General features: G+C 41.4%; 1 protein-coding gene across 6 annotated transcripts in view; it reads right to left on the bottom strand.

The window, feature by feature from the left end:
• The window catches only part of ablim3 (actin binding LIM protein family, member 3), a 114,034-nt gene that overhangs the window by 23,107 nt on the left and 76,146 nt on the right, over nucleotides 1–14,781 (bottom strand). For 3 of the 6 annotated variants that reach the window (XM_007908017.2, XM_007908015.2, XM_042339882.1), the window contains 3 exons: nucleotides 12,067–12,096; nucleotides 6,472–6,601; nucleotides 360–413 (listed from right to left, as the gene is read on the bottom strand). In XM_007908017.2, coding sequence (XP_007906208.1) covers nucleotides 360–413; nucleotides 6,472–6,601; nucleotides 12,067–12,096 — 214 coding nt within the window. Of the gene's footprint in view, nucleotides 1–359; nucleotides 414–3,272; nucleotides 3,360–6,471; nucleotides 6,602–12,066; nucleotides 12,097–14,781 lie in introns of all 6 variants that reach the window. The other 3 variants (XM_007908019.2, XM_007908016.2, XM_007908020.2) reach the window with 2 other exon arrangements.

Below are 14,781 nucleotides of genomic sequence, written 5' to 3' on the forward strand. Positions count from 1 at the left end.
TTAAGAACTGTAAAAGACCGACTGCAAAATAAAGACTAAATTCAACAATTTGCCAAATTCCAGATGTTCTAAAATGCTACATCAACAAAGTCAATCTAGACCCTGGTTCTCGATTGCTCAGAATGCTGCCCGAAAAACAACAAAAGGGAATGTGGACTTGTTAAATTATGTTATTCATCTAGAATTAACAATGCGCTCAAGATCAATTTTATTTCTACAGAGAAAAATTAAAACGATTTTGGATGAAAATTCAGCTCCTTCATGTTGATTTTACTCTGCTCCACTAAACAAGGTCAAGCAAATTTATTTTCTACTGTTCAAAATGCAAACATTAAGTATAAAAGGCAAGCAAGCAGTACCATGTCGCTTATAGATAGGAGGCTTCCTGTAGATATTGGAGGTTTCTCCACTCACTAAAGAAGAAAGGAAGCAATTGTTAATGCAGATTTGTTTGCATGGGAAAGTGTATGACATTGAAAGGGCATTGACAGTGCACACGCAATACAATACATTCGACAACTGTAACCTTTTCTACTCAACTTCACTACTTAGAATCAGACTCCCACTCGATAAGAGTTCAGAAAACATGCAGCAATTTAATTGTCTGTTGACAACTTTGGGACGGTTGTTTTTCTGACTGGAGGGCAGTGAGCAGTGGTGTCCCCCAGGGATCAGTATTGAGACCACTGCTGTTTTTAATCTATATAACTGACCTGGACTTGGGTACAGGGAGTACAATTTCCAAGTTTGCAGATGATACTAAGCTAGGAAAATTAGTAAACAATGAGGAGGATAGAATCAGACTGCAAGAGGACATAGACAGACTGGTAACATGGGCAGACACGGGGCAGATAAAGTTTAATGTGGAGAAATACGAAGTGATGCATTTTGGGAGGAGGAATGAGGAGAGGCCATATACGCCGATGGTACAATCTTAAAGGGGTGAAGGAACAGAGAGACCTGGGGGTTCATATAAGTAAATCTTTGAAGGTGGCAGGAAAGGTACATAAAGCTGTTAAAAAAGCGTACGGGATACGAGGCTTTATAAATAGGGGCATAGAATACAAAAGTCAGGAAGTTATGATGAACCTTTATAAAACACTGGTTAGGCCTCAGCGAGAGACTGTGTTCAGTTCTGGGCACCGCACTTTAGGAAGGATGTCAAGGCATTGGAGAGGGTGCAAAGGAGATTTACCAGGAGGGTACCAGGATTGAGGGACTTCAGTTATCAGGAGAGGTGAGAGAAGCTCGGGTTATTCTTCTTGGAGCAGAGAAGGTTAGGAGGAGACTTTATAGAAGTTTTCAAAATTATGAGAGGATCAATAGGGTGAACAAGGAGAAACTATTTCCACTGGCGGGTGTGTCGGTAACTCGAGGACACCGATTTAAAATAGTTGTTAAAACAGGGGAGGTGAAGAGAAATATTTTACACAACGAATTGTTTGGATCTGGAATGCATTGTCTGAAAGAGTGGTAGAAGCCGATTCGATAACACCTTTTAAGGGAGAAGTAAATAATTATTTGGGGAGGACAAGTTTGCAGGGCTGTGCGGAGAGAGCGGGGGAGTGGGGTTGAATTGGATAGTACTTTTCGAAGAGCTGGCACAGACACGATGGGCTGAATGGCCTCCTTCTGTGCTGCATAATTCTATGATGTACTAAATCGCAAACACTTTAATGAGACTCCAACTGCTTGCTCGGTAAAGCCACTGGCCATCATCCATGGAAACCCAGAAGCTCTCAGGTTTGATCTCCAGTCTGTCTTGAGTGAGTGTCATAGTCCAGTGTGCTACAGTTTGCCTTATCCAGTAATCATACTGCTGGTCACTATGTAGTGATTACACCCAGCAAAAGCGTATGTGTGTATCTGCCTCTTGATTGCTTTTAAATGGATTTCCCTACAACTGATGCAATGACTGAAATATCTGGAAAAGCCATGGAGCTCATTTCAAATTGTTCTCTGAATCACAAACTAATGAGCCTTGTATAACTGTTTTGCTTTGAAATTACTGTAACAACATCCGTGATTGTGCAAAGCAGAAAACTGAATCTTGACTGCTGGCACTTGTTGCCCAAACGAATCATAGATACATCCCTACTCAGGCATTTGGGATTGGAAATGGGTCCTATATCCTATATCCATGGGCAGACAGAAACCATCTGTCCCACAGGAAGTCACATACATATAAAACCCATTCCTTCAATATTGTGATGTCATTTGGTTCTCGTTGTTAACTCTTTGAAAGCTTTTTGCTTCGCCAAATTCACTCCCCTTGTCTCCTCAAAGCGCTGACTCCTGCCAAACTACAGTTCCACAGACATTGCCCACTTCTGTGCCCACCACCATTCTTCATGTGTGAGTTCAGGGCATGGTTGTTGGGAACAAAGCTATTCAACTCGGATGGGATGAAAGCCAAGCCTGTTCCTGTTTACACCAGACAGCACAAATGTGTACATTCCAGCAAAGGGCTCTGCTTGGCAAGCAGAAACTCTGTGTGATGTCCTCTTACCTTACCCCAAGGGCACTGAGATCTATTGTACCAACTCGTAAACGTTGCCCTAATATCAGCTACCTCAGCACAGAGCAGTCTCCAGGTGACTATATGTTATTATTAACTATCATAGATCTCTGTTACCTATCCTCTGATGTTGCTTTTAAAGCCTGGAGAGATCTAGCTTGTCTAGTTATTCTTAACAGTTCACCTTCTGACACAGAGGAGCAACCTCATTCCTGTCATTTGCAATTCTTCATTTGGGAGCCTCTTTAATCTGTGTGCGACTTCGATGAGTTTGCTAGCAATTTTTGTCCTTGTACAGCTACATCTCCTCTCATAAGCTACAAATTCTATTTATGGTGATATCGCAGTTGAGCCTGTTACTCAACATATTCAACATGGTGGGAAGGGTTATCACTGGCCAGCGAACAGGAGCAGGAAGTACGACTGATGTTACCCTCCGTAACCAGGGGTGCTGAAGCCAATTGCAACCCCCCCCACCCCACAACACAGATCAGCTAACTCAGCAAATACTGTGCCTCAAAACCTGGCCTCATCTGGGCTTAGCTGCTCATTTCCCTGAGCCACGTTTCAGCACATTTAACACGATATTCAAATTGGTGTCTGCAACCAACAGCATATTCCTCTGTTTGACCTATATTTTGTTAAGCTATGTGCAGTTTTACAATTAAACATATTAGTTTAATGTAAAATAGAAATGCCATTAATGTTTACACTAATGCATTCAAACCATGCTGGTAAGTTTGTAAGCTCCTACCTGGCACATGGAAATGCTTGGGTGTCTGGGCAGGGCTTGCCTTGAAGTCTAGCTGGCTATAATAAGAACTCCAGCCGCTTTCAGTGCCTCCAAAGAACAGCAGAGAAAGCAGCAAAAACAATATAAATGAAAGAATAATGTTTCTGAAGCAAATATGAATGAGCAACTGTTCAGTGTGCCATATTTTGCTGCGTAAAGCTTACATTACTGAGTTAGCTGAGGCTGTCCTCTGTTTGCAAGTTACAGATTGCAAATTGCTGTGTGGTGACTCTGGCACTGCTGCCAGTTCTAACCTGTCCATTGACTTTCAGGACAGCCTCCGGTCCTGTGATCCCAGCCATTGATTTGCCGCAAACAGGATCAAAGAAATTGATGTGAGTTTCGCAATCTTGTCAACCAATGCTAAAAACCCATTGACATAAAATCAATGGTTGGGTCTCCTTCTTTCATTCATTCCCCTTACTTCCCTGCCCCATCCAGCCTCCGACCTCCTCCCCCCACTCACCGCCCCCCCACCCATGTGTTGGAAGTCCACATTAGCACCAAAGCCGCAACACTATTGTGCAAATTGATGTAGCCCCCCCCCGGATCTGAAAATATGGTAATGAACCTCTCGGCCACTCTATTTGTGCTTTGCCATGAGAAGATAAGAATTGCTGGATGAAAGAAGACCAAGATTCATCCAGTTCGTCTTCCACCATCCTAGCAGTCTCATGCACAAGTTACGTCCCAAACTTTATCCTGTAATCCAAGATATTATTTCCTAACAAAGTATAATTTGAGGCACTGAAGCTGCAGCTTAAAGCTGCGGCCGAGTGATCTTCCATCACCTCTAACAGCCTTCCCAAAGTACCATATACATTTTCCAATTGCCTTCCCCACCTCAGGAATAGCAGGTTCAATTTTCCCACTAGAAGCTGTAGTTGATGTAATCTTCCTTCTTCTCTGCGTCTGGCTGCCTAGCTTATTGCTGGTCTGAAATTTCCCTTGAATAAGGGGCAAGTTATAGAGATAACTTTTCAGAATCAAGAAATCTTCTAGTTTTTAATACATTTTCTGATTATTGGTTAAAAAAAATATGAAAATTAATTTAAAAAAACACGTGTGAATAAGACATTTTTAACTTCAGCAATTAATATTTTGCTAAAACATAAAATGGTTTAAAATAACTCAATACAAATAAATACTGTACATTAGAGCTTAAAAAAAACGGAGTCTCTGTGGATTATTTTTAATAAAGTGCTGCAATGTATAGATAAAATCTCTTCTGATTTTCATTTTATTCTGAATCAATGACCTGATAATGTCATGTGATCTCCGTGCTATTTTGTTGTATTTTGCCATTCATGCGCTATGCATTCATTTCTATTAAACTAAAGTGTGTAACCAAAATTGCCACTAAAATAGCCAAAGAACATTTTTGGGGGGTAAAAACGATTATCTTCATGCACACAGGAGCTTTGCACAGATACACTCGCTGCTGACACAGTAATTCATTTTATCAGGCTGAGTAAAATGAGTTATAGAATGAATCTTGGTTCTCATGCCAGCGTAAACGCATCTCGATTGCCAAACAGAGATTGAGCCAAGCGCACCACAAAAAAGTGGTAGCTTGAAGTTCAAGTTCAGTAAAGATTTAAACTGTAATAATAATAATCGTTGCATTTAATATAGCGTTTATCATTTCATTGAGATGTCTCAAACGGCTTCACAGAATATATTGTAAAGTGGGTTGACTGTGTATTTTGTGGGCGAATTGTGGCAGCCAATTGTTCACTGCAGTGTCCCACAAACAGTTCTGGATTGAGTGACCAAGTTGTTTTTCCTTATTCTTTGGAATTAAAGTTTTAAAATCAAAAGCATTTGAATTTTCTGAAACAAATTTAGCAGAAGAAGTAGAAGGTGTAACAGCTTCCTGATGCATGCGCTATAATACCAAAGATTCTTTTTATCTGTATTGGATGGGAAATCACTGAACAAGTCGGCAGGTTATAGTGAAAAGATGTTGAGCTTATTCAGCAATGCACATGATATTAGTGGCCCTGTTTTACTGGAATGATGTAATAGCTGGCTATCTGTGGACCAATTGTAAATTATACTTATAAAATTAGAGTGGAATCTCACATTCAGATATCTCAACGGGATTGCAAAGTTTGAAACAGTGTGAACGCTGATTACATATACTTTAATGATGTTAGAACACCATAGCAGAGATGATATGTATTTCTTTGCTCTTTTATTTTAAAAATGGATCAACCGTGGTCAAGGCAAAGACATTTGTATGTACATTATTTTAGTAACTGCTGTGAGTCAGATAAAGTAATATTAATAATCATTGTCAGTTTTGAGAGAAGCCAGATATATATATATATATTTTAGGATGCACTGAGACATTAGAATATTTTGTGAGTTTCGCCCACAAAATAAACAGTCAATTCACTTTACAGTCTATTCTGTGAAGCACTTTGAGACATCTCGAAGACGTGATAAGGCGCTACATCAAATGCACGGATTATTATATTATTATAGAAGAAGACAATATAGTACGATTTATATATTGCCTTTCATCTCGGGAAGATGTCTCAAAGAACTTAGCATTGCTGGTTGAGCACCCGAGCTGGAGGTGAGAGCACACGGGACAGAGAGGAGAAAGATGACCAAAAACACAGGTTAAGAGATGCAAAAGACATTAAATGGAATATCTTTCTAAGGGATGCTCCTCGTTGTTCCTCAGCCATTCTGCCTCCTTGCAATCTGAGTGTCACTAGGATTTTTGGGCCTGTTTATAATAAGATCTCCTCTTTGCCATGCAATGTTAGACAGCACTGGATGTGATACATGGCATTGTTGCTCACTTCTCTGAATGCCCTTTCTGACAGCACAGATTCAAGAGTTTGCATATCATTTGTCTGGCTACATAGAGGCACCTGGCAACTGGTCATCAAAATAACCTTGTGTTAATTCTTTCTGTTCTACAGTGCTCCAAAGGGCTTGGGTTAAATGTTCCATGTCATGCCTCTACTAGAGTTTACACATCTGAATATAAATCTGTCGCTCATCATTTAAACAAATGGCACCACTTTGCGCAGTATATCACACAGCAGTTAATGACAACATGTGGAAAACAGTTTGTTGAGCTTAGATGATGGAAAGTTCCTTTGCATTGTTATGGTCGAAAGATTAATTCAACATTTATTACCTGGTCTGTGATAGTGCTGAGGCGATCGAGGCATTGTAGGAGACATTCCCTGCCGACTGTAGATGGGTGAGTCTATGTATCCGGGACTGGAAGATCTCCTCTGTCTGAAATCAACGCCATCATATATGTCCTACCACAAAACAGCAGTAAGATCTTAGCCAATTAAGATTTAGCATTCACTTCAGGGCTATTTTTAAGTCAATGCTGTGTGCAAATTGGTTGCTGCATTCTCCTTCTAAAATAATAATCCTTGTATTTGATAACGCACCTTATCATGTCTTTGAGACGTCTCAAAGCGCTTCACAGAATATACTGTAAAGTGAATAGTCTGTAAATTTCGTGGGAGAAACGTGGCAGCTGTTTGCACACAGCAGTGTCCCACAAACAGTCGTGGATTGAGTGATCAATTTTTTTTTAGATTTTTTTAATTACAAATTTGTAATAATGAGGCTTGATTTGAGCGTTTATATCACACAAATGCAAATGAACCCTGGAATGATACCACATGGAACATAGTGGCAGATGTTGAGTTTGCATGCACGTTCATGTGTTCAATGTCTCAGCTGAACAGCTAGGTGTCACCAAGCAGAGTTGAAACACTGCCTTGTAAAGAGAGAATGCAAGAGGCCTGGTCAGTCATGGAACACTTTGGTGCATTTCTAACCAGCTTGTTCTAGAGCAACAATATTGGCATTATTCCTCTCAGCTGTGAAGTGAGGGGAGAGAGGAGATTGAGAGTCGTAGACATGGAGAGAAATAAATAAAGTAAAATGTACATTTGTTATTGGTGCACTGCATCATACTCCAGTTCACAAATCCATTCCTGTGAATTGACTTCCACAGTTCCCAGTCAGGCATCTAATGAGAGCATCCATATTCCCTTCTGCAAGTCTTTACTGCTTCCTATTAGAGGACAGCATTCTGCTTCATGCATTGCACAGAGCTGAGCTTTCTCTATTGTATTGCACTTAGCCCCCCTCCCCCAGTAATTTGTATTCTGTTGATAGCTGTAACACATTTACATTTATTTCAGATATTTTGGAAAGATGTGTTATAATAGCAGGTGGAATAAAAAAAACTTGCATTTGATATCATGCATTAGCACGTCATTGAGATATCTTAAACCACTTCACAGGATTTTACTTCAAAGCGTAATAACTGTGTATTTTGTTAAATGCTGAATAATAATCAGTGAATGGCAGTAAATGAAGCCTGATAACTGCTCTAAGTAAGCACCTATGTTTGTGCCTTGCAATTGAACCCAGTCACACAGCATTTGGGAGAAGCACAATATCTGTTTGTTATGCATTCCTAGTTAGTCACAGAACTCAAATATTGCCGAAACTCCAGTCTAATAACTGAAAATACACGCTTTCAGGCATCCTGTTTGCTCTTTTATATGCTTATACTAAGTATATAAATTGCCCTATAAATCTAATGTTCCCCAACTAAATACACAACACTAGAATTCATAGTTAAATCTAGTTTTCTAGTAACATTGGTTAGAGTAAAACCTCTTATTATTTTTAACATTATTTGTAATCATAAATATTCATTAAGCTGCGTATCATCTGCAGGATAATGTACCAGCACAATAATAATACTTATTACAGCAGGAGCATGTTTCAAAGCACTTCATAGGATATACTGTAGAGTGTAGTGGTGGACCCTACAAGCAGGAACCGGTTGTTAGTCGACTGGCGGATCGCTTTCCAAGGGTAATAATCCCTCCACACAAAATTAAATTGGTCACTCAATCTACGACTGTTTGTGGGACACTGATGTGTGCCATTGGCTGCCGTGTTTTGCCCACAAAACACAGTCAATCCACTTATAATATATTATGTGAAGTGCTTTAAGATGTCTCAATGACATAATAAGGCGCTATATCAAATGCAAGAATTTTTATTATTATTATTATCATACAAAAGTTCCGAGCTTTATTTTGCCAATAAGAAATTAACTAACTGACAAATGAGTCCAAACAGAATGGAACCAATGCAAAGTCACTGCTTCAATCTGCTTCATAGTGAATATTAACAAACTAATATTTCATAGTGACAATGAGAATTCCCTGGACACTGAGCCTCAGTAGGAAATCTGCTGCTGCTGTTTTGCTGGTTTACGTTTGCAGGATTCCGGGTAGCGACTTTGGAATACACGACTCCTGAAAATCTGCCAAGTACTGGGAATGCTTCCCAAAGTCCAAACATGTCTAAACTGATTTTCCATCTAAAATGCAGCATGGAGAACAAATTTTAACCTCAATATTGCTTTTATGAATTGTTTAATTTGTGAATTAAAGAAAAGGATCCTAGTGGGGGTGGGGGCTGGGGAGGGGTATATAATGCAGCCCATTGAAAGTCAATTGCTATAAGTAGCAAGCTGTTACGTTCTGTGTTTAGAAAGGGATTTCCATGTGTGATCCCTATTTGGAAAGATCACAATGTTTAGCAATTGGTACATACAAGAAGAGCTTGCCCTCTTCTTACACTGCCACACCTGTTAACATTGTTATATTGTCTTCTTGCAATCAGTGCAGCCTCATCATGCTGTAGAGGTCACCATTGCCACTGATTGTGAGTGGAACTGAAGCAAAGTCAGGATAGCAGAGACCCAAAGCACCACCTTATTGTCAGGCAACTTTCACACAAGTCATGTTCCAACACTAACTATAGTATTCCAACACAGTTAAACACCCGTCTACACACCACATCGAGGGAAAGGCAACCCCTGAGATCTGTTGATGGCAAATGGAGATCTTAATTACATTAATAACAATTCTTGTATTGATAATAGCGCCTCATCACGTAGTCAAGATGTCTCAAAGCTCACAAGATATACTGTAAAGTGGATTGACTGTGTATTTTGATGGTGAACAAAACAATTGCATTTCTAACCAAAATGTTCCATTCAGTATTGACACTTCAAAGTGGGAATGTAAATGTTGTTGCCACCGGGCTCAGCTCAAAATATGCAAATAAAATGTTTAGCTCCTTTTTTTGGTTTCATTGGCAGTAATGCAGTCAAAAGCGTGTCTCATGATGCATGGGAATGGGCATGAGGATTGAGGAGTTAAATGAAACTGATTGCTAACAAATTAACAAAATGCAAAATATTGCAGATGCTGGAAATCTGAAAACAAAAACAGACATCGCTGGGAACAATCAGCAAGTCAGGCAGCATTTATGGAGAAAGGAAAGTGAGTCAACGTTTCGGGGGTTGGGGGGGGGCATGTTGAGAGGGAGAGGCTTTTAAAGGCTAAGAGGGGGGAGGCAGGGCAAGGAAGACAAATGAGAAAATGGGGTAGAGGGCAGGATGATGGGTTAAAGACGTGTCTGATCTACATGCTCCCTCTTGGGGATGTCATCCACAGACATGGGGTACATTTCCACATGTATGCGGACGACACCCAGCTCTACTTTTCCACCTCTCTTTGCAACCCCCCAGTCCCCTGATGTTCAGTCAGCTGCCTTTCAAACCTCAGGGCCTGGATGAGCGCAAACTTCCTTCAGCTGAACGTTGACAAGACTGAAGCCATACTCCTTGGTTCTCGTCAATGTCTAAAATCTCACGGCTCTCACCTCCTCCACCTACCCGACCTCCCCTTAAAACTCTCCGAACCCGTATGCAACCTATGGATCAGGTTCGAACCCCAATTATCCTTCCTCCCCCGCATCTGGTCCCTCACCAGCACTGCCTTCTTCCACCTCCGACGCATTGCCCGTCTCCGCCAATACCTCTCTCCGAAAGCCGCTGAAACCCTGGTCCATGCCTTTGTCACCTCTCGGCTGGACTATTCTAACACCCTCCTCACCGGCCTCCCCTCCACTACCATCCACAAAATCCAAATTATTCAAAACTCTGCTGCCCGCATTCTCACCTGCACCAAACTCCGCTCCCCGATTACCCCAGTCCTTGCCAGACTGCACTGGCTGCCTGTCCCAGAGAGGATCGACTTCAAGGTCCTCACCCTTGTAACATAACATGCAGGAGCAGGAGTAGGCCATTCAGCCCTTCGAGCCTGCCCTGCCATTCAATCATGGCTGATCTTCTAATCTAACTCCAGCTAATAACCTAACCCTGCCTTATGCCCATATCCCTTAATCCCTTTTGCAACATCCTTTGTATTCAAATCCCTCCACTCCTCTGCAACCCCCTACCTCTCTGATCTCCTCTCTCCTCAAAACAGTGCCCATTGCCTTCTTTCCTCCGGGTCTGGCCTCTTCCTTGTCCCCCGAGTCCTCCGCTCCACCCTCGGCGGCCGTGGTTTCAGCCACTATGTGCCCCGAGGCTCTGGAACTTCCTTCTTCACTCCCTTCATCTCGTTCCTTCTCTTCCTATTTTCAGGTCTTGGCTGAAGACCTTTCTTTTCGACCACTCCTTTGGTCACCTTCCTCCTTCCTCCCCCTCCCCCTGGCTCGTCCCCGAGATCCGTTACTGTGAAGCGCTCTGAGACGCCGTCTGGCGTGGAGGGCGCTATATAAATCCAAGTTGTTGTTAATGATGCAAAGCAAAGTGGGGGGGGATTGCAACAAAGCAGGGGAATAGAGGTGTTAATTCTGCAGAACAAAAAGTGGGGGGGGGGGGGGGGGGGGAGGGAGATTGCAACAAATAGGCAGACCAGAGAGAGAAAAGGTGTATCTGGGACCAAGCTGAGGGGGTAATGGTCATAGAAGAGGGGGAGGGGGAAGGTGAGCTGTTATGGTCTGAAATTGTTGAAATCAATATTGAAGGCAGAGGGCTGTAAGGTCCTTAGCAGATAAATGAGGTGCTGTTCCTCAAGCTTGTGCTGTGGCTCATTGGAACAACGTAGGAGACTGTGGATGGAGAGGTCAGAGTGCGAGTGGGAGGAAGAGTTGAAATGGCAAGAAACTGGAAGCTCAGGGTTGTGCTTGTGGACTGAATAGAGGTGTTGGGCAAATCGGTCGCCCAATCTGCGTTTCATTTCCCCAATGTAGAGGAGACTGCATTGTGAGCAGCGAATGCAGTAAACTACATTGGTGGTACATGTAAATCTGTGTTTGGGGCCCTGGGCAGTGGTATGGGGGGAGTGAAAGGGCAGGTATTGCATATCCTGCACTGGCATGGGAAGGTGTCTGGGGAGGAGAAGAACTGTTGGTGGTGATGGAGGAATGATCCAGGGAGTCATGAATGATCCCTTCGGGAATGCTGAGAGGAGGGGAGGGAAAGATATGTTTAGTGGTTGGATCACGCTGGAGGTGCTGGAAATGGCGGAGAATATTTTTTGAATATTGAGGCTGGTGGGGTAGAAAGTGAGTCACGTGTGTAGTTATTCTTGTTGAAAGCAGAAATATATTTTTTACATATCAATAAATATTTTTGTTTAAAAAAACCTCTAGAATCAGCACAACTGACGTCTGCCCTGAATTTCTAAGTGTAAATAAACACCAAAGCATTTTCCTCCTGCTGATCTGAATTTGGAAGTAATTCTACTTTCAGAATGAATTAAAGTAAATACAACTTTGAGATATTATCCTACGTGAAGGGTGTTACGTCAAGTCGCTACATTCTAAACGGATAGTAAATATTGCTTATTTCCTGATTCAACAAGGATTCACGGATTGGATTTACCTGTGAATAAGGTGACAGCATCCCATGTGACTGCATGCAGGAGAAAAACAGGAGAGCGTTAAATACAGAACACATGAGAAGTACAACAAACACATCTACAAGACCAAAGAGAAATGACAGAATAGCATGAGGTATAATCTCACATAGCCAATTTCATTGACCCTCATCATGTGTCATCCACACACATTGCACTGTGGGTGTGCAATAGGGAATTATGAAAAAGTGCCCCATCTACGTTAATCAGTAGCTCCAACATCTTCTAAACTCTAAACTCTATAAAGTGAAGGCAGAGGGTTAATCACACTATCACTTCAGCCATTTCCCATAATCCACATTTTTCCCATACTTTTGCTTGTTTTTAGAATGAATTTGCAATTAATGAAAAATGTGTTTGATATTCAGTAGATATAAGAACATAAGAACATAAGAATTAGGAGCAGGAGTAGGCCATTCGGCCCCTCGAGCCTGCCCCGCCATTCGATAAGACCATGGCTGATCTTCAGACCGAACTTTAATTACCTGCCCTATCCCCATATCCCCCTAATCCCTCTATTTTTAAAAAATCTATCAGTCTCAGCCTTGAAGATAATCAAGGACTGAGCATCTACAGCCTTCTGGGGTAGTGAATTCCATAAATTCACCGTCCTCTGAGTGAAGAAATGTTTCCTCAACTCTGTTCTAAAACGCTGACCCTTAATTTTAAGACTGTGACTCCTGGTTATGATTCTCCTACCAGGGGAAACAGACTCTCAGTGTCTGCTTTATCAGCCCTTTAAGAATCTTGTATGTTTCAATAGGATCTCCCCTAATTCTTCTGTACTCTAGAGAATACAGCCCTAGTTTATTCAGCCTATCCTCATAGGTCAGTCCCCTCATCCCAGGAACTAACCGAGTGAATCTACGCTGCAACCCCTCTTAGGCAGGTATGTCCTTTTTTAAATAAGGAAACCAAAACTGCACACAATACTCTTGGTGCGGTCTCACCAAGGCCCTATACAGTTGCAGCAAGACTTCCCTACTCTTGTACTCTAAACCTTTTGCAATGAACGTTAATATGCCGTTCGCCTTCTTAGTTGCTGCTGCACCTGCAAACTAACTTTTTGAGACTGGTGTACAAGGACACCCAAATCCCTCTGAACACTAACACTATCTAATCTCTCCCCCTCTAGAAAATAATCTGTTTTTCTATTTTTTCTACCTACCTAGGTGAATAACTTCACACTTCCCCACATTAAATTCCATCTGCCACCTACTCACCCACTCCCCTAGCCTATCTATATCCTGTTGCAATCTTTTTGCATCATCCTCAAAGCTTACTCTCCCACATAGTTTAGTGTCATCCGCAAATTTAGATACGTGACATTCAATGTCCTCGTCTGGATCATTGATGTAAATTGTAAATAGCTGAGGCCCAAGCACTGATCCTTGTGGCACTCCACTAGTCACATCCTACCAATTCGAGAATGACCCGTTTATCCCTACTCTCTGTTTTCTACCCGTTAGCCACTCTTCAATCCATGCTAATATGTTCCCATTAATCCCGTGGGCCTTAACCTTGTGCAATAGCCTTTTGTGTGGCACTTTGCCAAATGCCTTTTTAAAATCTAAATATACTATATCTACTGGTTCCCCCTTTCTAACCTGCTAGATATATCTTCAAAAAANCTCTAAAAGATTAATTAAGCATGACTTCCCTTTTGTAAAGCCATGTTGACTCTGCCTAATCTTGTTATGGTCTTCCAGGAATCCCATAACGACATCTTAATTAAGGACTCAAGAATTTTCCCTACCACTGATGTCAGACTAACTGGTCTATAGTTCCCCATCTTTTCTCTCCCACCCTTCTTAAATAGTGGTGTTACGTTTGCAATCTTCCAATCAATGGGAACTGTTCCAGAATCCGGAGAATTTTGGAAGATCAAACACGAGCCATCTCTTTTAAAACCCTAGGATGTAGGCCATCAGGTCCAGGGAATTTATCAGTTTTAAGTCCTGACAATTTACCTAAAACCATTTCTTTACTAATATTAATTTCCCCAAGTTGCTCGCTAACATTTTCTTTGTGGTTCCCCTCTATTCTTGGTAGGTTTTCAGTGTCTTCTAAGGTGAAGACAGTAGCAAAGTACTTGTTTAATGACTCTGCCATGTCTTTGTTCCCTACTATAATTCCCCCCGTCTTTGCCTGTAGTGGACCCACATTTACCTTTGACAGCCTCTTCCTCTTTATATATTTATAAAAACTCTTGCAGTCTGTCTTTATGTCTTCACTAGTTTGTCCTCATATTCCATTTTCTCTCTCTTAATCACTTTTTTGGTTCTCCTTTGTTGATTCCTAAATTTCTCCCAATCCTCGGGTTTACTACTAATCTTAGATGTTTTATAGGCTTCTTCCTTTAACTTTATACTTTCCCTAACTGCTCTTGTTAGCCACGGTTGGGCCACCTTTCCCATGGTATTCTTAAGGAATACGTGCTCGCTGGGAATTTTGCATCTCCTTAAAAGTCTGCCATTGCTGGTCTACTGTCAAATCCTTAAATCTAATTTCCAGTTTATTTTGGCTAAATCCTCTCTCATACCAGCAAAATTGTCTCTACTTAAATTTAAAACCTTTGCTTTGGACTTAACTACTTCTCTCTCTAACTTAATACTAAATTCCATCATATTATGATCACTTTGCCCTAGAGGAGCCTTAATTTCCAGTTTGCTGATATATTA

This window comes from Callorhinchus milii, unplaced genomic scaffold, assembly GCF_018977255.1.
Source record: "Callorhinchus milii isolate IMCB2004 unplaced genomic scaffold, IMCB_Cmil_1.0 Scaffold13, whole genome shotgun sequence".
Classification (NCBI taxonomy): Eukaryota; Metazoa; Chordata; class Chondrichthyes; order Chimaeriformes; family Callorhinchidae; genus Callorhinchus; species Callorhinchus milii.